This window comes from Ovis aries, chromosome 25 (assembly GCF_016772045.2).
Source record: "Ovis aries strain OAR_USU_Benz2616 breed Rambouillet chromosome 25, ARS-UI_Ramb_v3.0, whole genome shotgun sequence".
NCBI lineage: Eukaryota > Metazoa > Chordata > Mammalia > Artiodactyla > Bovidae > Ovis > Ovis aries.
In genome coordinates, this window is record NC_056078.1 from 42,112,487 (window position 1) to 42,138,069 (window position 25,583).

The 25,583-nt window shown below is 47.9% G+C and overlaps 1 protein-coding gene across 7 annotated transcripts in view; it reads left to right on the plus strand.

Annotated features, from left to right (window-relative positions):
* The window catches only part of WDFY4 (WDFY family member 4), a 267,801-nt gene that overhangs the window by 112,246 nt on the left and 129,972 nt on the right, over nucleotides 1-25,583 (plus strand). For 4 of the 7 annotated variants that reach the window (XM_042241016.2, XM_042241015.2, XM_042241018.2 and 1 more), the window contains exons 25-35: nucleotides 1,814-1,887; nucleotides 4,422-4,583; nucleotides 5,170-5,261; nucleotides 7,300-7,399; nucleotides 9,963-10,168; nucleotides 10,956-11,125; nucleotides 13,184-13,309; nucleotides 17,427-17,666; nucleotides 21,606-21,809; nucleotides 22,780-22,894; nucleotides 24,578-24,735. In XM_042241016.2, the coding sequence (XP_042096950.1) occupies nucleotides 1,814-1,887; nucleotides 4,422-4,583; nucleotides 5,170-5,261; nucleotides 7,300-7,399; nucleotides 9,963-10,168; nucleotides 10,956-11,125; nucleotides 13,184-13,309; nucleotides 17,427-17,666; nucleotides 21,606-21,809; nucleotides 22,780-22,894; nucleotides 24,578-24,735 (1,647 nt within the window). The remainder of the gene's footprint in view (nucleotides 1-1,813; nucleotides 1,888-4,421; nucleotides 4,584-5,169; nucleotides 5,262-7,299; nucleotides 7,400-9,962; nucleotides 10,169-10,955; nucleotides 11,126-13,183; nucleotides 13,310-17,426; nucleotides 17,667-21,605; nucleotides 21,810-22,779; nucleotides 22,895-24,577; nucleotides 24,736-25,583) is intronic. The other 3 variants (XM_004021557.6, XM_060406370.1, XM_042241019.2) reach the window with 2 other exon arrangements.

The following is a 25,583-nucleotide window of genomic DNA, read 5'->3' on the forward strand; positions in this document are numbered from 1 at the left end:
ACACAGAATAACAACCAGAAGACTCAGTTATGCATGTTTTCCAAAATCCAGACAGTTGGTATTACGTAAAATAATTTCTAAAAGAGCTGGGTGGCCTCAAGTGTGCTGGGACAACTTGTTATTTTTCTAAAGCTCTGGAGCAGGAGGCATGGGAAGGTGTACGCTTCAGGGTGTCTGTCTTACTTTCTCAGCTCCCCCAGCTCCCTACACGGAGCCTGATGTATCATTTATTCAGTGACTGCCTTCATGAATGAATGCGCGAATTCAAGGATGCAAAGCTCTTGGCATCCCCTTGAGTATGCTGGGGTGCCGTGTCTGGTTACCTCTACCTTCCCGGGAGCCACATTTATTGACACCAACTCTCTCAAATGACAGCTGCCCTACCTCTGTGTGTAGCTGGCGGTGACTGTGCTTTCAGGGGCTGGAAATGTCAGGCTGATTTTGGCTTAAGAGTAACCCGCTTGTCTTATTTTGGTTTACTTTATATCCACTCTTTTAAAAAAGGGAGTGGATCCTTATTAAGAGGTCACTACATGGCGTGTCCGATGCTGAGCCTTGGGGACTGGAGAGGGTCAGTCTCTGCCTTCATAATAAACTTACAGCCACTGAGGTTGTTCCACTTTCCCCCGTGAGTAAATGGATGGAGCCATGACTACTTGCTTGGTTCAAGCGAGGTTGATTATTGACTCTCTGAGTCACTGTCTGCAGGAGATGCCTGTCCACAGCAAGAAGGAAAGAGAGTGGGCTCCATGGTCAGACAGACCAGGCTTGGAAGCCAGTCTCTGCCAATTAGAAACCGTGGGCGCCAGACAAGGTACTCAGTCTCTCTGAGCCTCACCGTTCTTATCTTCTAAATGCAGATAATGATTTGGTTTTAGGACGTCGCGCAATGCTTCTTGCCTCCAGCAAATGGTACCATTTGGAAGTGTGAGCTCTTTTTGCTGCTCTAAGAGTGCACTCTTAAACTCCCGCATCTGAACTTTCTAGATTCTGGGACTTAGGAAATATCATCATTTAGATGGGAATAATAGAGCTCTCTAAAGGGAAGTGTTAATACAAATAAGAATGAAGACACGCTATCACCTTTGCCCCAGGAGAATGGGGAGCAACTGCATTTTGCTAACAGTAAAGAAAATAACCCGAGTGATAAACTTCACTCTCAGAACCTCAGTGCATTTCACAAGTGGGTGTCATTCACAGTTCCGTTGCATAGGAGCTGCAGGTTCTATAGACAGGGGACCTGAAGAAACTGCACGCACGAGCTGAATGCATGGTTCAGATCAGTTCAGTTCAGTTGTGACTCTTTGCATAGTCGCTGCAGTATAAAACCTGAGAGGTGAGACTCAGCTCCTAATTCCAGTTCAGTGACTTGTTGGTGATAAGGGAGCTGTCTCTCAAAGGTCTTACCCTCTAGTTTCTCCTCGCTAAGTTGGGAACACGGGTATTTGCCTTGCGTAGTCGGATCCAATGAGAATGAGATGCATTTGGTGTGTTGACGCACAGGCTGTGAGGCCCAGGGTGGGACACGTGTAGAAGATGGTTACTGTAGGCGTCCGTGGTTTGAATCAGGATCCACAGCAAAGCTCCAGACAGCAGCAGAGATGGGAAAGACAGCGATGGTGTTTGCACTTTCTCCTGGGTGTGGTGCCCACTATGTTTTCTAGCAGTTAGGAGAGCTGGTGTGATTCTGGAGCTGGTAAAGCTGTGTCGGTGATTCCAAGCCAAGGGAGACCACACCCAGCACCTCACCAGCTCACACTGCCTGGCAACCCTTCCCTTCACATACTTGATTTCATTGTGTTCTGTCTTCCAGCTCTGGATGAACGCTGCTGACAATTTGGAGCTCTCTCTCTTTTCCCATCTACTGGAAATCCTTCAGTCAACAAGGTAGGCTGGGCTTTGGCAGCCTGGGGGTTACAGCTAAACTTTCATGCCAGGAATAGGAACTAGGACAGGGTAGCCAGTTGCTCAGCAACTATGGACTTCTCCCGTTCCCAGAGCATGAGGTCTCCAGGGGGCAGCATGGCTGTCTTCGTCTATTCAGCTGCTATAACAAAAAAGACCATAGGCTAGTTCAGTTCAGTTCAGTTCAGTTACTCAGTCACGTCTGACTCTTTGTGACCCCATGGACTGTAGCACGCCAAGCTTCCCTGTCCATCACCATCTCCTGGAGCTTGCTCAAATTCATGTCCATTGAGTCGGTGATGCCACCCAACCATCTCATCCTCTGTCGTCCCCTTCTCCTCCTGCCTTCAATCTTTCCCAGCATCAGGGTCTTCTCCACTGAGTCAGTTCTTCGCATCATCTGGCCAAAGTACTGGAGCTTCAGCCTCAGCATCATTCCTTCCAATGAACACCCAGGACTGATCTCCTTTAGGATGGACTGGTTGGATCTCCTTGCAGTCCAAGGAACTCTCAAGAGTCTTCTCCAACCCCACAGTTCAAAAGCATCAGTTCTTCGGCACTCAGCTTTCTTCACGGTCCAGCTCTCACATCCATACATGACCACTGGAAAAGCCATAGCTTTGACTAGATGTGTCTTTGTTGGCAAAGTAATGTCTCTGCTTTTTAATATGCATCTAGGTTGGTCATAGCTTTGCTTCCTATGGAGGCCATAGACTAGGGGACTGACAAACCACAGAAGTTTATTTCTCACAGTTTTGGAGGCTGGAAATCTCAGATCAGGCTCTGGCAGATCCAGTGTCTGGTGGGGACCTGCTTCCAGGTTCATAGTTTGCCATCTTCTCACTACAGCCTCAAGTGGCAGAGGGGTAAGGGAGCTCTCTGAGGTCTGTTTTGTAAGAGCACTAATTCCATTCATGAGGACTTCACTCTCATAACCCAAGCATCTCTCAAAGGCCTCTCTCCAAACGCCATCACATTGTTACCTTTTTGAATTAGTCAAGGCTCTTTTGATAGCAAATGGCAGAATAGAACTCAAACCAAATTAAAGCAGGAAGAAATAGAGGGTGGAAAGGAAAGCAGAGAAAGGGAACGTTTATTGGCTCATACAGTCGACAGAGGCAGATCTCCACATGTTGTCTGGATGGTGCTTGTATTGCTTTGTCTGAGATGTATCCCTGGTCGTGTCTGTGCTTTCTTCCATGCTGGCTTCATTCTGGCTGGGCACCTTCATAGAGTGTCCGCAGCTCTGCACAGTCAGCAGACAGGGCTTCTTTTCCACTCAATACTTGTAGCAGCAGGATAGAGTCTCACGGGCCATCTTAGGTCGTGTGGCCAGGCCAGGAACATCTCTTGCCCTCTGCAGCAGGTGGAGGAGAGTTAGAAAGAGGTAAGCCCCAAAGAAAACCAGGGATTGTGATCAGAATAAGGGGGAAGGGAGGCAGGGAAGCCAGTCTATCAATCCCCTCCTTCCTTACACAGTGGGCTGCTCGCATCCGCCTCCACCTGACTCCTCGCAGATCAGCTGTTCTAGTGATCATTAGCACCTTAGCGTTTGCAGGTGTTTGCAACCACCCTTTCACTCATCCACTCGTGACTGATCTGTTATAACCCACTCCATTCCATACGACTTCTTAGTGCTTGAGGTTCAGGGAAGGACAAGACACAGCCCTGTGGAGAAGGGATGCAGAAAGCAGGCTGCTCAGTGCTGTGATGAGAGCGCAGAGGACACGGGGCTTACAGGTGTCGAATGCGCATCTCCCCACTGAACCCACGAGTGCAAGCCGCTCGCAGAATTGGCGGGCTCTACCTCCTCTGTGTATCAGGGATGTGGGGCTTGGCAGAATTCAGCACAGCAGTACTGAAGGACAGCTCAAGAAGGAGCGATCCATCCACATTCATTCGCCTCCAATTTCTTTTCTTTCCCCCTTCCCACTGTCTTTTTGTACCTGTTGTTTTCTAAGAGACGGACACTCACCCTGGGAGCTGTTTTCTTTGAGGGAGTAGAATTTACAGGAAATTGTATTTGCGATTATCCTGAGGAGAGGGTGCGGAGGCTTGAATCCCATCTCTCTCCCCTTTGACTCTCAGTGGCACGTCCATCCACTTTGTGGTTTGGGGCGAGCAGGAAGACACACGGGCTGACGGGCTGGCCGAGGCCCACGTGCCAGCTGTTGGGAAATGCTACGCGGTCCTGCTCCAGGCTGCTCTCTTTGTTCGGTGTTTTTTGAGACCAGCATTAGTTTTCCCTGAGGCTTGGAATTTAAAAGTCGATAACTGGTGGTTGAAGGCAGTTTCCGGTGGGGGTGGGGGTGGGGGTGGAAGGGCATGGGAGGCTCATCCCCAAGCGACTGGGGCACTGGGCAGACACATATTTGATGGGTGTCTGGCAGCATTTTGACGAGTTGCCAGGAGGGCATGAGAGTCAAACCCAGACTGTGGAACCTTTTTAGCAGAAACACAGCAAATTTGGTTCATTCCAGTAAAAGCTTTTACTGCCTCTCTCCTGGGCTCACCAGGGAAGGACCCCGGAATGCTGAAGTTGCTCACCAGGCACAGCTTATTCCCAAGCTCGTCTTCCTCTTCAACGAGCCAGGCCTCACCCCCTCCAAGATGTCCACCATCATTGACATCCTGGGTTGTCAGCTGAGGGGCCACTTCAGCCTCCAGGACTTGCTCAGGTATTGTGCCAGCTTCCCAGGGGAGAGGGCAGAGCATCAGGGCTGCTTCAAGAGGGAACAAAGACCCCAGCTCTCTCCTTATCACACTCAGCTCAGCAGCACTGCCCTTCAATGCAGCAGCAGGTTCTATTTCCCTGGAACCTCCTAGAAACATTTTCTCTGTTCATGGCTTGAAAAAAGGGGTGGGTCCCCTGGACTCCTCAACAGGGCTGTGGGTTCACTGCTCCCTGGTGCTCAGAAACACCTACCAAGAACCCTAGGATTTCCATGCGCCCGGCCATCCTCACCAGCCAGTGACCCAACACACCTGCCTTCTGCAGACTTCGCAGCTGATGGGACATTTCAGCTGTTGTGTTCTCAGCCATGTCTGTCCGATTGACCTGGCAGAGCCAGAGTCTGCTTCTCTGATGAATCCTAACAGATTGGAGAAGTCTCTGGAAACATCACACTGATCACACAGTGACACACTTCCCCCTCAAGTCCTCCCTTGAAGTGCATTTGGGTGATTCTGTGTAGAAAGCCTTCATGGGTGTTCAGGAGACATGGGCCAAGCCCACAGTTGAGTGTGTCCTCCTTCTGCCTTCAGAATTGGGCTGTTTGTGGTGTACACCCTCAAGCCTTCGTCGGTGAACGAGAAGCAGATCTGTGTGGACAGAGCCCCGGACCCTTCCCTGCCCGGTGAGAAGACCTTTCCCAGGAGCCAGTCTGACGGCTGCAGGGCGACATCCACAACGGTCCTGACGGCACATGCTGCGGGGCCGGTTTGAGTGCAAGGCTGCGGGAAGGGAGGGGAAGGAGCCCCCAGGAAACCGAATTGCTGTTTCTGGGCGCTGTCTTCCAAGGCCGCAGCTATATGAGCCACAAGTAAAAACAAATCGTATGTTCTTCCTGCACAACCTGGGATGGCTTTCAAGTCCTGCGGGACAACAGCTCCCTGGAGATCAGCAGGCGGCGTCTTCTTGCCCCAGCCTCGGCCTCACTCCCTTGGCGAGCCCCAGCTTCAGTGCTCTGTAGCGCTGACACGTTCTAATGTGTGACGGTCTGCCGTCCCCCCGTGCTCGGCCCTGCTGGCCCCTCTGCAGGGTCACCTCCGCTGCCCCACCCCACCCCACCTCACCCCACCAGGCCAGCCATTCCCAGTCCCACAGGGCAGACTAGGTCACCTTCTCTAGGCTGGAGTCCCTGTGCTTACTCTCATGCAAAGGCTTGTGATTTGATTCTTTGAGTCTCTCACTCCTCAACCAGATTCAGAACAGCAGCTGCATCAGGCTCTAAATTCCCTCTGCTAGGGGCAGATGTGAAGGGGACCATTACTGACCACTTTGTCCTGGGCCTCCTCTGTTTGAGATGGGAGCCTCTAACCACGTGTAGCCATTTAAATTAAATTTTTGGAGTGAAATGCGACTAAAACTTCAGTTCCTCAGTCACACTAGCCGTGTTCCAAGTGCTGAATAACCATGTGGGTGAGTGGTTACTGCATTAGACAGGGCAGAGAGAGAACACGCTTATCACAGAAGATTCCCTTGGCTGTCGCTCAATCCAGATAAATTAGCTCTTATCCTTAGATCAAGCCTGAAAAGTAGGGATTGCTACTCCCATTTTGCAGATGAGAAAACGGAGCCTCAGAGACTACGACCTTAAAGAGAGAAGGGGCCAGAATCCAAATAGAGGGTACTCTGGCTCCACTTCTCCAAGCTGCCACATCAGTTACGTTTCTACAGCGTGCTGTGTGCCCTGAATTGGTGGTGAAATAACTGGCCAACCAAGGGGCTGAATGAATGGATAATTAGCTAACAGTATACTGTGTACTCCGGAGAAGGCAATGGCACCCCACTCCAGTACTCTTGCCTGGAAAATCCCATGGATGGAGGAGCCTGGTAGGCTGCAGTCTATGAGGTCACTAAGAATCGGACACAGCTGAGCGACTTCACTTTCACCTTTCACTTTCATGCATTCAAGAAGGAAATGGCAACCCACTCCAGTGTTCTTGCCTGGAGAATCCTAGGGACGAGGGAGCCTGGTGGGCTGCCGTCTATGGGGTCGCACAGTCGGACGTGATTGAAGCGACTCAGCAGCAGCAGCAGCATACTATGTACTCAACGCTCCTTCTCATGGGGACTCCATTCTAAAACTTTTATCTAGCTAAATATCTACAAAGACAGTATTTATATGTCTTTCAAGGTCATAGTAACACTTCAGAAGTAAAGTTTCGTCTCCCATTGGATTCACATGCCTCTCTCTGCAGCTCAAGCTCTATTTTTTAGTGCAGCGTAGACATGCCAAAGCCCTAGACTAGGGCAGGGACCCAGACTGAGCACCATAGTCTTCCCCACTCTGCTGCCACTGCCTTGCATAATGCCCAGCACATAGTAGGTGCTCAGGAAATGTTACAGTCCATGATAATTTTAAAACTCTTTCTACTGGAAGAAAAATTTGACCCTATCATTTGGGGGGGGGGGCTGGTGGGCTATGGGGAACATCAAAAACATCTCTAGTTAAAGGAAACTTTAGAAACATTTCCAGAAATTCTTTTTAAGCATTAAATGGAAATCTAGAGTTGAAAGCCAAAATTTCAAGTTCCATGCATGTCTCAACTCCTGGGAGAACTAAGCATTTGGTGAATATGATTGCCTACTGCAGCAAATATTATGTCTCTTTACATCCGTTTTCTCTCAAATCTGCATTTTTTTTTTTTTTTTTTTTTTTTTTTTTGTAGCTGGAAGCCAAACATCTGGAAAGACAATCTGGCTCAGAAACCAGTTGCTGGAGATGCTGCTCAGTGTAATATCTTCTTCCCAGCTTCATCTGTCCTCTGAGTAAGTAGTTCCAGAAAGACTGATCTGCCACAAGGCTGCTTCATAAAGGGTGCAGTATTAAAACCTTTTCTTAATGAAAAGTTTAGCATCTCTGAGTTGGTTTTCTGCTCTAGTCAGAAAGAAAATTATATTCTCTCCACCCAATAAACCAGACCTTGCCCTAAGATATTCTGATGCAATGTTAAATGGGCATGAGTGACTCAAAGCAGATTTGGTATCATTACAATAAACTCTTCTTGTCACCATCGTAGAGTGTAATTGTTATTGTCTTGGCAGTTGTGATAATTACTGATGTTGATGTCCTATACTTGGCAGAGAATAGAATGGAGAAATGGTTAGCCTAAATAACGTCTATCAAGGAAAAGGCTTGCCAAATTCTTCTGCTATTTACTGTTAGTCATTCAGTTATTTTTCCAAGTTGGAAAAAGAAGTATCTGCCTTCAGTTAACTTTCAAAACAACATGCAGTCATAAAATTCCATTAACTCTCTTGGACTGCCTGCTTTATCTCGGCTCTGGGGTCACTAATTCAATAGCTATTTGTTGAGTACCTACTGTGTGCCAGACACTGTTCCTCCTTCCGAGAATGCCATCCTGAAAAAGTCAGTCCAGATCCTACTCTCACTAAGCTGAACTTTTAGTGTGTATGTGGTTTGGGCAGGGAGGCATCAGGGTGGGGAGTTACCCCTCAGTAAATCAGCCTTGTACATAGTGCTCTAACGGTTTCTAGATTTCTAGAATCAGTGCACGGCAGAACTGGAAGGTGCTTTGGAGGTGAGCTGCATGCGTGCTGAGTCGCTTCAGTCGTCCGACTCTGTGCGACCCAGTGGATTGCAGCCTCCCAGGCTTCTCTGTGCATGGGAGTCTCCAGGCAAGAATACTGGAGTGGGTTGCCATGCCCTCCTCTGGAGGATCTTCCTGACCCCGGGAGATGAGCTAGTCTCTACCTTTTCACCTTTTTGAAAAGGAATGTAATGTAGTGCTTAAGCACTTGGGCTCTGACAACTTCACCTCCTGGGTTCAGCTCTGTCCTCAGGGACCTTAGGGAGGTGACCTAAGCCCTCTATGTCTCTCTTCTACTCATCTTTGTGAAGATAAAAATAGTAGCAGCCATAGATAGAAATTAATAGATGGATAACTCTGAGCATGGTGCCTGGGATACTATATAAACTCTAACAGCTAACTACGCTCACCATCACCACCACCACAGTCACCTCCATCCTCCTCATCATCATTATCACCACCACCAACATCACCTCCATCATCCTCATCAGCACAGTCACCTCCATCATCCTCTTCATCGTCATAATGAGGGAAGATGATCAGAGCTCACCAGTCATCCAACTGCTAAATGAAGTCATGGCTGAAAGAGAGGACCATCTCTTGACTCCTAGTTTTAGTGGCCATGCCCTCACCTCGTCTAATCTGGCAACTGGCGCTGAGACTGCTGCCCAGCCAGGATGGACCCTTTCCTGGCTCTCAGGAGAGTCAGGATTTGCTGAACAATTGCCCCTGAGCATCGGCTCCCACCTCTCTGTCCTCCACTTCCCTCTAGCAAGTCTGTATTCTCTAGACACATCGTTTTAAAGTTCATTATTGAAAGTGACAGTTAAACATTTTTTTTTGTCTAAACCAATAAAGATGCATAAATATGAAGCTATTCCATTAAGATTAGTTCTGAACAGTGTATTTTAAAAGGGAGTTAAGTAATCATGATGTGTTTTATGTGACTACACTGATGTAATTAGCGAGTGGCCAGACACTGTGTAAGTATGAGTATTAGTGAGCAGGGCTCTATCATTCAGTACATGGTTTCCAGTTGCTTTCAAAAGCTTTGGCCAGCTTATGCTTCAGCCATTAATAGGCAAATTCACCTCTTTCACAGCAGCCTTGCCAACATTCAGTTCAGTTCAGTTCAGTCGCTCAGTCGTGTCCAACTCTTTGCGACCCCACGAATCGCAGCACACCAGGCCTCCCTGTCCATCACCAACACCCGGAGTTCACTCAGACTCACGTCCATCGAGTCCATGATGCCATCCAGCCATCTCATCCTCTGTCGTCCCCTTCTCCTGCCCCCAATCCCTCCCAGCATCAGTCTTTTCCAATGAGTCAACTCTTCGCATGAGGTGGCCAAAGTACTGGAGCTTCAGCTTTAGCATCATTCCTTCCAAAGAACACCCAGGACTGATCTCCTTTAGAATGGACTGGTTGGATCTCCTTGCAGTCCAAGGGACTCTCAAGAGTCTTCTCCAACACCACAATTCAAAAGCATCAATTCTTCAGTGCTCAGCCTTCTTCACAGTCCAACTCTCACAACCATACATGACCACAGGAAAAACCATAGCCTTGACTAGCCAGACCTTAGTCGGCAAAGTAATGTCTCTGCTTTTGAATACATGATCTTTTAAAATGTCATAAATACTTGGCTGAGTGATGTCCAGATGTTGACCTTATCCTTCTAGGTGACTAATGAAGCTGGATGTTGTTTGTATTTTCTGGACATGTCATTTGCTTATGGACTGAGAGATAATTTATAGCATTTATTGACCCCCTTCCCCACCCAGGACAAAGGAAGAGATGTTTCTGAACCTGGGGTCCGACTGGTTCCTGCTCTTCGTGCAGGCCCACGTGCACCCCAGCACAGTGGTGCTGGGCTTGAAGCTGCTGCTGCACTTTCTGTCAAGCCCCTCCCTCCGAGGGCGATTTAAAGACGGCCTGCCTGCAGGCTCCTGGGTGGAACGCAGCTCCGAGGGCACGGATATCGTGATGGGTGAGTGTGTGGCCCTCTCCAGGAGACAGGTGCACCTGTGGATGACGACCTGCCAGGACTAAGGCGCCTTCACATTGCCTGCTGTAGTGTCACCTTGACCTTGACCCCTTCCCCCACCTCTGACTTCCTTTTTCAGACTCCTCCCCACACGGCCTCACTGCTCTTCAGATGCTGGGGACTTCTTTCCACTCCTCAAAGTCTCCTTAACTCTTTCCTTCTTGCAGAGGTGCTTCCCAACCCTCAACACCAGCACGGCTCTCTAAGCTGATGTGGATTCATCCTTCATGTCTCAATTTTATGTCATTTCCTCCAGGAGAGGAAGGTCCCATGTCAATTAGAGCACCCCTGTTACACTTTCTTTCTTTCTTTCTTTTTTTGGGGGAGGGGGTTTAATCATAGTTTACAAGCATATTTTTATTTAGGTATTTAATTATGTAATGTCTGTTCCTCCCACCACGTTGTAAGTAGTTGATGAAGGCCTGGGGTTCTGTATATATATTTTATCAGAACACTACATTCTTATTGCCTATGCAAAGAGGGCTTGCTACCTCTAGGGTGGTAGGCACCAGATAAGCAACTGTGTTTGAATGAATGAATGAGCACATCAGAAATAGGAAAAGAAGTTCTTACTGAGCCCATTCTTGTGCTCTATATGTGTGACGTATTTCCATCCGGCATGTCTGTAGGATGGGTTGGCCGGAGGGAATTCCTTCCTGTGCCCAATCCCCATGTTGACCAGAAGCAATTGTTCTCAACTGGACTTTGTGCCCTTCTCCCTGATCAATAGATAACCTGAAGAGCCATCCTCCAACGCCTGACCAGAGCCCCTGCCTGCTTCCTGGGTTCCGAGTCTTGAGTGACTTTCTGGCCCACCATGTTCATATTCCAGAAGTCTACCTCACCGTGTCCACCTTCTTCCTGCAGACACCGCTCACGGAGCTGATGGACGGGCCCAAGGTAGGCTCCAGGGGCTCTCGGGATGGAGTGACACACTTGGGCTTCTGATTTCTGTATCCCGCAAGACTCTCCTCGGCTTCCTCCATGCCTCCCAACTTTCATCCTGACCCGCTTCCTTCCCTAGCAGTCCCACCCCCCTTCTTGCTCTTCAGATATCCTTGTCCCTCAGCCTCCACCTCCCTTGTCCCTCCCAGCAGATCTCTGTTTCCTATCAGTCTCACTTTTAAGTTTTTCTCCTTCTGGGTAGACAAGTCACACGATGGTGGGGCAACATGGGGAGGTTGGACTGCTGCCACCACAGACATTGAGCCTCATCCTATCACCTTCAAAGAAACATGTCCCTGTACCTTAGTAACGCCCCTGCTCCCCCGCATTCTAGTGTGAACCTTACATGCCCCGAGTCTTCTGGCCCACAGGTGCCCTTTGCTCAGATGACTTACATCACGGTAGCATGGAAGCCCCATGAAGGAGCATTGCCTCAGGACTCCACCCTCCATCGCTTGTGTATTCCAAGACCATCTTTATCACCTCCTCTCACTGTTGCTGGCAAAGGTCACCTTTTTAAGGCTGAGCTGTGTTCCTTCCACGCCTTTCCCAAGTGACTGCATGCCTTATGATCCTTTGTCTATATTTTCAGCATCTCCTTTTCTACTGATCCTTTCCTCATTGGCCATAAGTATGATAAATCATGTCCCACCCAAAACCGGAAGCTGCCCCCTTGGCTCACACTCTTGACCAACTGCTGCCCTGTTTTTCGCTCCCCTGTTCCTCCTCCAAAGAGGAGTCTCCACTCACTGCAGGCACCTTCTCACTAGCTTCTCACTCACTAGCTCACTGACTTGCACCAAATCCAAGGTTTCATTGGCTCCTGTTCCTGTGGGATCAGGTTTGGAGTCCCCAGGCAGCATCAAGCCCCTCCCTGATTGGGATCTCACCTGTCTCCCAGCCCATCTTCCTTTCTTATTGGCCCTTTGTGCTGTGATCCTCAAGTCACCTCCCCAGTAAGACCGCCTGCTTTGCGCTTGCCTGCCCTGGGCCTTTAAGGAGCCCTCTCCCATCTCACCTTCCTGGAAAGCTACCTTCCCTCAGTTCTCCACTCAGATGCCGCCTCGGGCTGAGACCCCCTAGACAGCGGGAACCTTTCTCTCTCAGGCCTCATCACGCCCTCACCTTGTATGGCACCAGCACGTTTACGGCTGCTTCTCTCAGTAGACACTGAGCACATCAATTACAGACCCTGGCCTCCTGCTCAGCCTCCTGAGCACCTGATAAACAGACCCAGAAATTGTTTCTTGGTCTTGATAGACTTGAGTTAAACTGCACTGTATAGACGTCATTGAAGGGGCACGGTTTTGCCGAGGACTGAAAAATTCACCTCTTGCATATCCTTATATTTGACTTATCTCAATCTTGATATATGTTAATGGTATTACAGATCACACTTCAGAATCAAGTTCTTCACATACTCTGATAAATTCATCGAAAATGTGTGTTTTTTTCCTATACTGTGGCTCAGGAAACAAACATTTGCTGAGTGTCAGGACCTGTGACAGATGTTTCGCTTATTTTATTTCACTTGATATTTATAACAATCCCATGGGGCAGATAATGGAAGTTTCCATTCACAGAGAAGGAAACTGAACTGCCAAGTGCTAAAGAGCTTGCATAAGCCCAGCTTTTAAAGAAGCAAAGTCAGATCGTCCTGCTTGTCAACCCCATGCTCTCTCTGACTGCACTTGCCCGAAAGCCTTTGAATTTGACATGTTTTCTGCAATCTCATTTACAAAAATTCATGGAAGTTGATTGGGAGATTGAGTATTGCTGATGTCAGACCCGATGCCAGTTGCTGGTAGGTCTTCAGCCTATCTTAGACATGTGTGTTTCCCTTACGCTCCATCAGTGGGCTGAAATTCCTCTAATGGACCAGCCACCTGGGCTGCTACTGTGATGTTCTGTCTCTCTCACTGGGGCCCCCAGAGAAGCATGACATACTGGACGGAAAGCCCGTCCCTTCGGTGTGCAGCCCAGGTCTCCTACAGCCCATGCGTCCTCTTTCAGGACAGCCTGGATGCCATGCTTCAGTGGCTCTTGCATAAACACCACCAAGAGGAAGTCCTCCGGGCAGGGCTGTGCACTGAAGGTGCCCTGCTGCTCCTAGAGATGCTGAAGGCCACCATGAACCAGGTGAGACCCGCTCCCCACATGCTGAGAGGGGTTCTGATGGGAAGATAGGCCCAGCAACTTTCTGGTAGTGCTGATACTCTGCAGGTATTATTCAGAACTTTTTATAGAAGAGGCAAGGTGACAACTTAGGTGCTCAATGGGAAACCCAGCCTTAATGTCCCCAGTGGAGTTTATGTGTTCTTAACCAGAAGACATCTGTTTTCCATTTGTTTAAACATTTGACTTCCTTCACTGGGAGATTTAAGGGCTCCAGTCAAAGGGAACATTTCTGGGCAACTGCTTTGATTTGAGAGCTTCAGGGGCCCTGTGGTCCCTTCCCTTCAGAGGCCTCTTTGCTCAAGAAGCTCACCTTGACCAGGACAGGTGGGCCTCTCATGAGTGACCCATCAGGAAAGACCTGTCTTAAAGAAGACATATGCCGGCCAGCTGCCAATGTGACATGGACAGCCTTTGATTCAGGCCTTCCAGGTCCACCTTGAAGGTGGTGGAAAGGTTGTTTTAGGACTGCAGGAAAAGGCTGTGTGACTTGTGAGCAGGACTGATTGTAGACCAGGGAGCAAGAACACCCATGAAAAGTTTTGGCTTCATTCTATAAACTCTAAAGGCAACTGGAGGTTTGATATGTGTGGAAACCTAATTGCTTCTATAAAATGATGCATGGTTACCTTTAAAATAAGAAAAAAAAAAGTAGAAGTAAAAATCACCTGAAGCACACCCAACCAGAGATACCCACTGTGAACTTTAGTAGGATATCTTTCAGACACCTAAGAGTATACCATGCCCTTAGGGAATCAGACCACATAAATTCCTGAAAGTATTGGTCACGCAGTCAGGTCTGACTCTTTGCGACCCCACGGACTGTAATCTGCCAGGCTCCTCTGTCCATGGAATTCTCTAGGCCAGAGCACTGGAGTGGATAGCCATTCCCTTCTCCAGGGGATCTTCCCCATCCAGGGACTGAACCCAGGTCTCCCACATCGCAGGCAGATTCTTTACTGTCTGAGCCACCAGGGAAGCCGCATATTTCCTGTTGCCTTTTTTCCCCCAACATGTTGTTGGAAATCATTTCTATTTGTAGATGGAAATTTGTATTGTCTCTCAGAACATTCGTTGTTATAAAAAGTCAGTAATGAGCTTTCTTGAGCAGACGTCTTCTCTTTCTAGTTCGATGGCCTCCTTGGTATAAATTCCAGGATGTGGGATACTGGGCCAAGGAGCACTTCATGTGCTCTCCTTCTCAGGAAGGTCGCAGTAGATGCTCTACGTATATATTCCTCTTGACATGCATCCCACAGTCTTGCACAGATGTGCTTGGCCCAGTCCTCACAGCTTCAAGAGGGAGGGGACATATATATATACACTTAGGGCTGATTCATGTTGCTGTATGGTAGAAAGCAACACCATAACACTGTAAAACAATTATCCTCCAGTTAAAAATAAATACAAAAATAAATACTCTTTTAACACGTATTTAGATGATTACATGTTCTTTTTCTTTTAACCAGTTACCGCTGATGAATTATATCAATAGATTTCCTCGCATCCTTGCAAAGATCTCACTTTCTCACTCCGCTCTTATTCTTTCGGCATGCTTCCTATTCTGCTTGAAAATATTTTATTTATGATTTTGCAGTCATGTTCAGAAATGATATTAGGTTTCAGTTTTATATTTTCACATGTTGTCAGGTTTCGGTATCAGTATTATGCTAGTTTTATTAAAAAAAGATTCTTTCATTCAAGAAGATGCTAAATCCATGACTCTCATTATTTAAATCATTCCTATGAAACAGCTTCGGCCTGAATTTTTTTCTATTATCACCTTGCTTAAGCTTCTAAATGTCTCCTTGACCTAGTTTAGGTAATTGATATTTTAAAAAAATCTTCACAAGTATTCAGCTTGCATAAATGGTCTCCTTTAATTCATTTAATTTTCTTTGTGATTATTTTCTTCTTCTTCTTCTTAATTTGCAAGTTCATGCTCTTTTTTTTACCTTGCCCATCCTATTACTTAAGGAGCTGAAGATTTGTGGACTTATAAATAACAACTTTGAATATATATGTCATTCCCCTTCATTTTTTTCTGGCTAGTTCTAAAATTTTGATATTTGATATCTTCAATTTTGTTGTTTTCTAGAGTTTCTGCAGTTGCAGATTTAAAGAAATTTTTTTATTAAAAAAAGATACCTTTTTAATTCATCTTTTTCAATGTCCATGTAGTTAAACTTTTTTTAAAAAATTGCTGTTATTTATTTCCAGTTTATTTTTGTCCTAGTCAAAGCAAGTGATCTTTACACTTTCCATCTGTGGGAAATTTATTCATGGCTTTATTGTAGACCTAATGTGCAGTTAATTTGAGGATAGCTGAAAAAAATCTGTTTTGCCACATAGAAAGTTTGTTAGGTTTTAAATCAATGCTGTTTATAAAAAGCAAACTAAAGAAAAATATGAAAGCATTTAAAATGAAGAAAATACCTAGTATGCTGACAGAAGTAAAAAACAAGCCCAAACATTCACTTTATGATAGCAGACATAAAACGGTTAACTGTTGTGAAACAGATGTGACCCTTAAACAGTCTTCTGGGATCTAACGAACGTATAACAAAAGCAAAGTCAGAGGCAGACTTTGGTTCAGTGAAGCTGCTGCTGCTGCTGCTGCCAAGTCGCTTCAGTCGTGTCCAACTCTGTGCAACCCCATAGACGGCAGCCCACCAGGCTCCCCCATCCCAGGGATTCTCCAGGCAAGAACACTGGAGTGGGTTGCCATTTCCTTCTCCAGTGCATGAAAGGGAAAAGTGAAAGTGAAGTCGCTCAGTCGTGTCCGACTCTTCGCGACCCCATGGACTGCAGCCCGCCAGGCTCCTCTGTCCGTGGGATTTTCCAGTGAAGCCACCTGCCATGAAAGCATCATTTACCAAATATGGTAGACAAGCATCAAAAGCTAAAAGGCAAAACTGAAAGGATACGAGAAGATCAGAAATAGAATTGTAGTGAATATCTTTCTCAGCTTATCTGTCTTGCTTATAACTTTGCTTTGCTTGCTGTTATTCCCTTGCCCGGTGGTAACCATAAGTTTGCTTGCTTCCTTAAGCTTGGTATCAGTGGAACCCTACAGTATTACCCTTTTGCATCTCACTTCTTTCAGTCAGGGCTTCCCTTGTGGCTCAGCTGATAAAGAATCCACCTGCACTGCAGGAGATCTGAGGTCGATCCCCAGGTTGGGAAGATCCCCTGGAGAAAGGAATGGCTACCCACTCCAGTATTCTGGCCTGGAGAATTCCATGGACTGTATAGTCCATGGGGTCGCAAAGAGTCGGGCATGACTGAGTTCACTCAACACAAGTGGAATTCGCGTGTGTTTTATATGTTTGTAGTTCCTTTTTTTTTCTTAACTGTTCAGTAGTATTCATTGTGATAATGGATCAGCGTTTATTCCTTCTGGGTTGTTTCCATTTGGAAGTATTATGAATAAAGCTGCTATGTACATATCTTTTGATGGACATACACACTTCTTTCTGTTAGAAATATACCCGGCATGAAACTGTGGTTAAGCTGTACACATGATTTGTTTTAGTAGATATTGCCAAATAGTCTCCAAAATGAAGAGTCAATTTACACTCACTAGCTCTTATTCTGGGAAGGTTCTAGTTGCTCCAGGTCCTTGTCGATGTTTAGCATTGTTGGTCTTGCAAATGTTAGCCATTCTGCTGTGTGCAGCTCTCCTTGGGAGCAGACAGCATTTTCTTCCTTGTGCAGATGCTGTGGAGGTTAACTCACTCAGGCAGGATCACTGGGTGAGAGCACAGTGGAAACACGTGTGTCCAGCATTAATATTTCATTCTGGGGCACCTACCCCCGGGATCCAGCCTGGTGCCTTGCCTAAGCACCTTCAGGGGATGCCTGATCAAATTCTTCCAAAAGTCCAAATCATCTGTATCTGACCTTATCTCCCAGCTTCTTCTGTATTTACTCTTTACTCGTCACTGTGAAGGTAAGCTTGAAGCACTAAAATGTCTCATTTAATTCTCACGACAATCTTAAGAAATAGGTCATATTGTTACTAGGAGTCTTGCAATAAGGCGTCTTGCTGAGAGGCTCAGAAAGGAGGTCTTGTCTCTAGATCTCAAGTCCTCTGGCCCCTGTGCAGCCCCAAGTCATGCCCGCACATGCTGCCTCTCATGGAGCATGTCCTCAGCCCTCGGCAGGTTCTGGAGACGGCGCCTGGGAACGGACATTCCCGGCCAGTGTGCTGCAGTTCCTCGGCCTCGTGCACAGCACCTACCCCCAGGATCCAGCCTGGCGGGCCCCGGAGTTCCTCCAGACCTTGGCTGCAGTTACCTTCCCTCTGGGAGCCCAGAAGGTAAGACACACCTCTGCCTTGCCCCGGTGAGAGCAGGGGTGAACATCATCACCCTTCAAGGACAAGATGCCTTCACACCCCTCCCCAAATGAAAATGCATTTTAAGTCAACCTGGCCAAAACCCTAAGCAAACAACTCCGGTAGGTTTCCTTCTCTTTATGAGGTCCAGCTTCAGGTCATTTTCGGCTCTGAGATTCAATACGTCTTTGAGTGGTCAGGAATCTTAGTAATGAGAAATTTGATGGTAGATTAAGTGCAGATCTACGCAGAATACCCACACATGGAGCATGAGGAAACCACAGATTCCATTCCAGGAAGGGGAGGGGTGGAACTGCCATAGGGCCCCGTCTTCTTTGCAGGACCCTTGTTCTATTTGCAGGCCATGGTGCCTTTCAATCGGAAGGCTTGCTGAGGCCCAGCTGGGAGGGCAGAGGGACCAACTGGGTCTTGAGGAGAAGGTGTCAGTGTCAGGGTAGAGAGGCCACTATGGAAAGAGACATGAGTGAGTTTGAGAGCAAGATCCAGTCCCAGCCGGTCAAGGGGACTCATGAGTGCAGAGCATCTGGGAGCTAAGAGAAGCAAGTGAGGACCAGCGTGAAGGGAGGTGCTGGAGAAGGAAGGGCAGAAATGTGCTTGTTACCTGCCTTGGTGGAATAGGAACTGAGACCCAACCAAGGAGAGTGAATTATTGATTCCTGTCTGCAAATCAGTAACTATAACCAAAGGAATACGTTAGGCATATTGGTAAGTAGAGGATCCAGAAGTCATACCAAGCACAATGAGGGCAAGTAATGTTTGCTCCATAATTATTTGCTAAACGGCCAAGGGGATGAATATGTTCTTTTAGTTAAGCTTTTCTAGAAGTGTATTCATGGTGCCAGCCTCCATCTCCTGAGTCTGGTGCTTCACATCCCCTAACAGGCCCCAGTGCAGGAGGTGTTAAAGGTGGACGTGAGATTCAGGGAGATGAAGCTCCACTGACCAGCTCCCTCCCGGGTTAGTGGGGCCATGAGACCCATCTCACGAAAGGGTCGAGAGGGTCGAGGAGATGCCACAGGCCGCAGCTTACGTGACTCATAGTGACTAAGCCAAGATTTACCCCTCAGTCTCTCACCCTGAAACCCATTTGTTTCCATCAGTCAGTTTAAAATAACAATAAAATTGTAAAATAACCTAATAAAATTTAAGTGTTTAGTTTTAATAAAAAGACTACCTATAAAGACCAGAAGATTTGCAAAAAGATAAAATGTTTTGATGGGTTAATATCAACTAAAGCAACATACTGGAAAAGTAAGTAAAAAAAAAAAAAGATGTAAAAAAGATCAAAGGAAACACTGGAGGGGTTGGGGGGTGGGACCTCTGCCCAGAAGCTAGGCGCCCCCGGCCAGGCAGGGAGGAAGCATGGTTCTACAGACTGCCCCTCACCATTCCCCTCACCTGGAGGAGGACAGGATCTTAAGTTGGTGGGCTGCCATTCTGAGTTAGGGGCTGCCCACGTCAGCCCCTATGCCTGCCGGGGGCCAGCATGAGGAATCCCGCCCATGACAAGATCATGCAGAAGGAAGCCTGACAAAACGCAAGGTTGTGATCAGGCTTCAGGGGTTCCCCCTGGAATTGCCTGAGCATCCACCCCCCAAGACCAGAGTCTGCCTGCTTTACTGTGTTACGCTTTCCACCTACTCTTCTGTCATTAACAGGGGGCTGTCCCCCCACCACCTTTTTCTGGAAAAAATTAGAGCTTTTAGATAATAAATCTTCTGGGCATAATACAAGTGTTTCAATCCAAAAACCCCTCTGATGGCTTTCTAGCCTGCCTGCAGGACTTGTACAGCTGCGCATGTGATTGTTTGAGGCCTCCTGACTGCAGGAGGCACAGGAAGCTTAAAACATCCTAGGAATGTAGGAGCTTCCGAGGAGTCAACATCATTAGAACGGGACTGATTAAAGGTTTCATTTGTTGAGCCAATACTTGCTGCCAAATTTTCATATCTTTTATTTGTAGAGATAGTTGGTATATGGAAAAACAGGTAGTAGACCTGGTATTAGCAACATTAGATCTTTGAGTTAAGTGCTTTCTTTGTTATAACCCACTGCACCTTTGTTCTATAGGAATATAACTTTATTTAGTACTTTGAGGGTGATGCAGAGTAAAGAAAAAACACTTCTAGGGAAAAGGAGTTTTCTGGACAATTATCCAGGAAGAGAGCCATAAAAATGTTAACAGGCCTCTTGGCCAGAAGATGATGTAAACCACCTGAGACCTTTTGTATACGGGAGGGTATGCAAAAGAAAGCCTTGTTTGTCTCAGTGAGGGTCAGGAATGCTGCCCCTGCATAACTCTGCATATTCCATTATTTCTTTATGTACAACTTGGGGTATATAAGCTGATTTTGAAAAATAAAGTTTTTGGAGTCTTGTACCAATGCTGGGCTTCCCCATGCCGTTCTTTTCTTTTCCGGCTGAATTCCCATCTGGGGCGTGGAGGCTCGCCATGTCTACTTATTTGTCCCGGCTTCTAAGATCTGTAAGAGAGAGAGCCCAAGGCGGGGCACTCTCTGATATTCAAAGAGGCGCTGGCGGCCTAACGTAGATGGTGCAGGCTCCTTGTCTGGAACTTTATTGGCTTTCCACGTAACCCAAGTTATTCAGCCTCCTTTTCTCCGCCTAAATTTCCTACTATACCATTTCTTCCTAATCTAATGTTATATTTCTATATTAATAAATAAATAAGTTTTTCCTCACCAACGCCGTCCCTGCTTCAAATTTCCCTGGATCCACTGGGGCTGGACCCTGGCATATGCCCACAGGCCAGGCTCACCATCTGCTGAGTCGGGGTTCCAAGCCAGCTCCCTGCCAGTAGCCACAGAGCATATCCTGACCCAGGGCTCTTCCTCCCCACACTCAGTAGTTCCCATCTGAGGGAGAGCCTGGCCCAAGGTCACCTTCCAGTCTACCGTGGATGAGACAGGCCCTGGTGCCAGAACTCTTATCCCCGCACCTCCTTGCCTCCTTTCAGCTCCGAGTCGGCTCCAAAAGTCCTCTGTTGCACAGAACATGTGACAGACCTATTTTCATGCAGAAGACAAGTGGCCACAAGGATTTCCATTTGCTACAATTTTATATAGCATCTTTCCAGCCAAGGCCGCGTGGAGCTAATTAATACAGTCACCAGCTCCCTAGGTGCCATTAAATTCATTTTACAGCTTAATTAAGAATGGCTGCATTAGTTTTATGAATGAGCCAAGGGAGGTGCCAGCAGATGAACTTGCATGAAAAGCTCATGGGCCAGGAGTCGGGAGTCCCTGGCCGCATGTCCTTGGGCGTGTCATCTGGCTTCCCAGCATCTCCATGTCTTCCCAGATATATCTGGGCCAATGACTCCCATCACATTATTCTCCCAATATTTTTGTAATGTAAAACTGAGAAAGTGAAGACCAAGGACTTCCGGGTCTTGGATATCAGACTGGCTCTAGTCCCACTTCTCTTTCCCCCCGAGGGTCAACAGCATCAGAGCCTGGCAGGCAGTAAAGGTGAGGACCCCACAGAAAGGTGGGGGCCAGCTCTCTTGACCGTACACCAGGGCCAGGCATGCCGCAGGCAAGGTTCCTCATCTCATCCTCGCCCGTCTTTGCGTGTTCCTTTCCATCATTACCACTTGACTGATGCGGAGCCATGGCACCGAGCAGGGAAATGCCTTGCCCGGGAAACATCTTGGGCTTCCTTGCTGAGTGCTGCCGATCTCTCTAGCTCTGTGCCCAGCTTCTGCCCACCACAGGTTCAGAAGTCACAGCAGGCCACCTCTGAGCCCGCCTACCTCCTCGGAGCCTCCGTTTCCTTCCGTGTTAATGGTTTGATGAGAATCCCACCATGCATGTGTCAGATGTGAGAGTGCTTTGGGGCAGGGCAGGCAACTCATGCTGGTGTTCTCTTGTCTTTGAGGGGGCCGTGAGTGAGTCTGCCCAGAACACCAGCAGCCCCGAGGCCAAGGCTGAAGGTGACAACGCTGCGGAGGGTCTACAGGCCCCTGCTGAGTCACATCCCACCCGGAAGCAGCTGAAGGAATTCATGCAGCTACTCTTGAGGGAGTTCTTGCTTGGGGCTCCAAACCCCAAGCAGTGGATGCCCCTGGAGGTTCTCCTGGAGGTGGGTCAGAAAGGGCATCATTCGGACCTGTGCTGTGGGAACGGACTGGGGAGGGTGTGGGCACCGAGAGGGTCGGGTATGCCCGAAGAGCCCCGAGGGCCCGTCTCCTGAGAGAGCTCACCCAGGCATGTCCATGCCAGCTGGTTGGCCGTCAGCAACATCTCCTGGGACTGCAGTGATTGGTGGGAGGGAGTCTTTGGGGAACCGCAGTCCCCAGCAGAGGGAGCTCACCAAGCAGCAGGTGGAGAGATGAATGATGGCAGGTCTTAGCCAGGTCTCTAGAAACAGAGTCTGCTGCTGAGCCGCTCAGTCATGTCCGACTCTGTGCGACCCCAGAGACGGCAGCCCACCATCCCTGGGATTCTCCAGGCAAGAACACTGAAGTGGGTTGCCATTTCCTTCTCCAATGCATGAAAGTGAAAAGTGAGAGTGAAGTCGCTCAGTCGTGTCCAACTCTTAGCAACTCCATGGACTGCAGCCTAGCAGGCTTCTCCACCATGGGATTTTCCAGGCAAGAGTACTGGAGTGGGCTGCCATTGCCTTCTCCGAGAAACAGAGTCTAAGGTGGAGATTTTCTGGAAGTGATATACTGGGGGCAGTGCTCTCAGGAAAGCAGAGAAGGGATGCAGAGGAGGATGAGCGAGAAACTAGGCGGACCTGGCTTCGGAAGTAGCTTGGTTCCAAGGGGAGCTGAGGTGTGCTCTATCCGCATCCCAGAGTTGCCCCACCTTGAGGTACATGCAAGGTGGTCATTAACTGTTGCCCCCCCCACCACTTGTCCTGGGAAGTGGGCATTCCCTCCTGGGTGAAGCAACTTGATCAGCAGAGGGCGATGCCCCAGGGAAGGGGCACTTGTGAGCTGCTGGCTGTGCACACGCCCAGCAGCTGCAGTGTTAGCTGTGGACCAGGGGAGGGACTAAGTGGGAATGGTGGCCATGGGGCTGGTGTCTAGTTCAGAGTTTGCTTCCAGGCTTCTCCAGACAATGCCACCAGTCAACAGAAGCGGGACTTTCAGTCTGAGATCTTGCTTTCCACCATGGAGATATTTCACGTGATGAGTGGAGGTCATGCATCGACGCTGAGAGGTGAGTGCGGGTGATGACTTATTCCTCCTGGTTTATGACACAAAGTTGCGGAGAGCTGAGTGAGAAGCCACCTCCTGCCAACTGCTGACCCCAGAACCCTGGAGGAAGACTAGGCTGCAGGACTGTGGATGCTTTAGGAACCACAGCAAACTGCCCTCCACCTGTCTGCAATAAGAGCTCAGTGACTTTGCCCGGAGACCCCTGGAATGGCCTTCTTACTACTTTCCGTGTCACCCCTGCCATTCCTGATTCAATCAGAGCAGAAAGTCCTGTCCTCTGAGCTAACATCAGTTATCCTCTAGCTGCAGTATAAAATTTTCTTCTTATGAGGGGAGTCAGAATGTCCACCTGAATTGAACATTCTTTTGCTCCCCTATGCCTGGGCACAGTAAACAATTCTTAAATGAATGAACCTGGATGAAGATGCTGCCATTGCCCCAAAGAAGTTCAAGTTGAGGAAGATGGCAATGACGACCCTGTATGCAAGACAGGGAAAGAGACACAGATGTGTATAACGGACTTTTGGACTCAGAGGGAGAGGGAGAGGGTGGGATGATTTGGGAGAATGACATTCTAACATGTATACTATCATGTAAGAATTGAATCGCCAGTCTATGTCTGACGCAGGATGCACCATGCTTGGGGCTGGTGCATGGGGAAGACCCAGAGAGATGTTATGGGGAGGAAGGTGGGAGGGGGTTCATGTTTGGGAACGCATGTAAGAATTAAAGATTTTAAAATTTAAAAAATAAAAAACTAAAAAACTAAAAAAAATAAAATAAAATAAAAATAAAAAGCAGAGACATTACTTTGCCAAAAAAAAAAAAAAGCTTTTGTACAGCAAAGGAAACAATAAATAAAATTAAAAGACAAAAAAAAAAAAAAAAGAAGTTCAAGTTGAAACTTCATTCAGACCATTTGGGTCTGGGGCAGCTATAACTTCCCAACAAAATTGTACGAAAGTCCTTTCCATGGTTCCTGAGCCGTGGACTCCTTAGTGACATGACTGGTATCCTGGATTCCTCTTGCCCCACAGTGAGGAGACCCTGACGTTTGGTTTTCTGAGCTATCTGAGTGTGGTAGGGTAGTGGAGTGACGAAAAGTGTAAGCTTGGTAGCCCAGTTCTGACCGTGGCTCTATGACTGGACGGTGGCATTACTCCAGGCAAAGGCCAGACCATGTGAGTGAGGAGGACGGTTGTGGGTAACTTAGAGGGTTGTTAATAAGAATTAACTGAGATGCGTGCATCCATGTCTGAGCACGATGTGTGCTGTGTTGGTGAGCACAGATGGGCGATCTGACCTTACAGCTTCATCCTCTTCCCCACATAACAGCAGGGGCTTGGGTCACCATGACAGCCTTCCCATTGCCTCTGCCTTAAATTCTCATCCACTCTTCTTCCAAATGGTCACTGGAAGATGTGCTGCTCCTCACTTGCCCCCTCCCACTTGGTTCATATCACTGATTGTTCAATATCACTTTGAATAAATATGTATTCATTGGGTACCTACAGTGTATAAGATCCCATTTTTGAAGCAACGGTTATACAGATTACAATGAGATGTACAGAGGTGAGTAAGACGTGGCTGGTTCCCAAAAGGAGATTGGAGACTGTTGTGCAAAGAAGGCAATTCAGACGGCTGATTTCTCAGCCTTGGTCTGTCGCCCTCTCCCACCCTCCAGGCAGTAGAGAGCCTCAGCCAGATGCAGAAGCTGCAGCTGCTCCTTCACTTGCCAACATCTCCCACTTCATCCAGAAGCTGGTGGAGAAGCTGTACAGTGGGGTGTTCTCAGCAGACCCCAGACACATCCTTCTCTTCATCACGGAGCACATCATGGTGGTAAGAACCTCACACTGGCCGTGGTGGTAAGGTGCCTGCTGAGGAGGTGTCTGTACGACACACTGCTGATCGCTGTCCACTTGGTCCAGACTGACCTGCTGTCCTTCCTGGAAACGATCTGAGATGGGTGGGAGGAAGGGGAGGCCCTTTACTGCCCAGGTAGCGCTTAGTGACTGGGTAGCACCCTGCAGTGTTCTCTCCTTGGACCACCTGAGACACGTCTCAGTGGTCGGGGCCACAGCCTGATGCACGGGCACCTCAGCTCTGTCCTCGCCTAGACGCTGCACACCCGCTTGGGGTTTTTACTGTGAATGTTAGTTTAATCTTTGTTGTTGCTGTTGTTCAGTTGGTAAGTCGTGTCTGATTCTTTGCGACCCCGTGGACTGTAGCATACCAGGCTCCTTTGTCCACTATCTCCCAGAGTTTGCTCAAATTCACGTCCATTGAGACGATGATGCTATCTAACCATCTCAGCCTGTCTCCCCTTTCTCCTTTAGCCTTCAGTCTTTCCCAGCATCAGGGTCTTTTCCAGTTAGTTAGCTCTTCACATCAGGTGGCCAAAGTATTGGATTTCAGCCTAATTATTGTTATTCCTCATCAACAAACGGTCAAAAAGGTCTTTACAGCCAAAAGTTCTACTTCCTTTTCTCCTATAAAATCCAGTTCCGTTTGTCGTATTTGGGCCTTCCTGAAGTTGAAGCCAGAGTCTGTTTTTATCTGGTCCTATTTTTCTTGTATGGGTTCTCTCTCGCTCTCTCTCGATCTACATACATATCCACGCATGTCAATGCGTGCCTGCAGACACGTGCTTATATGTAAATCTGTGTGTGCACACGTGTACACATTCC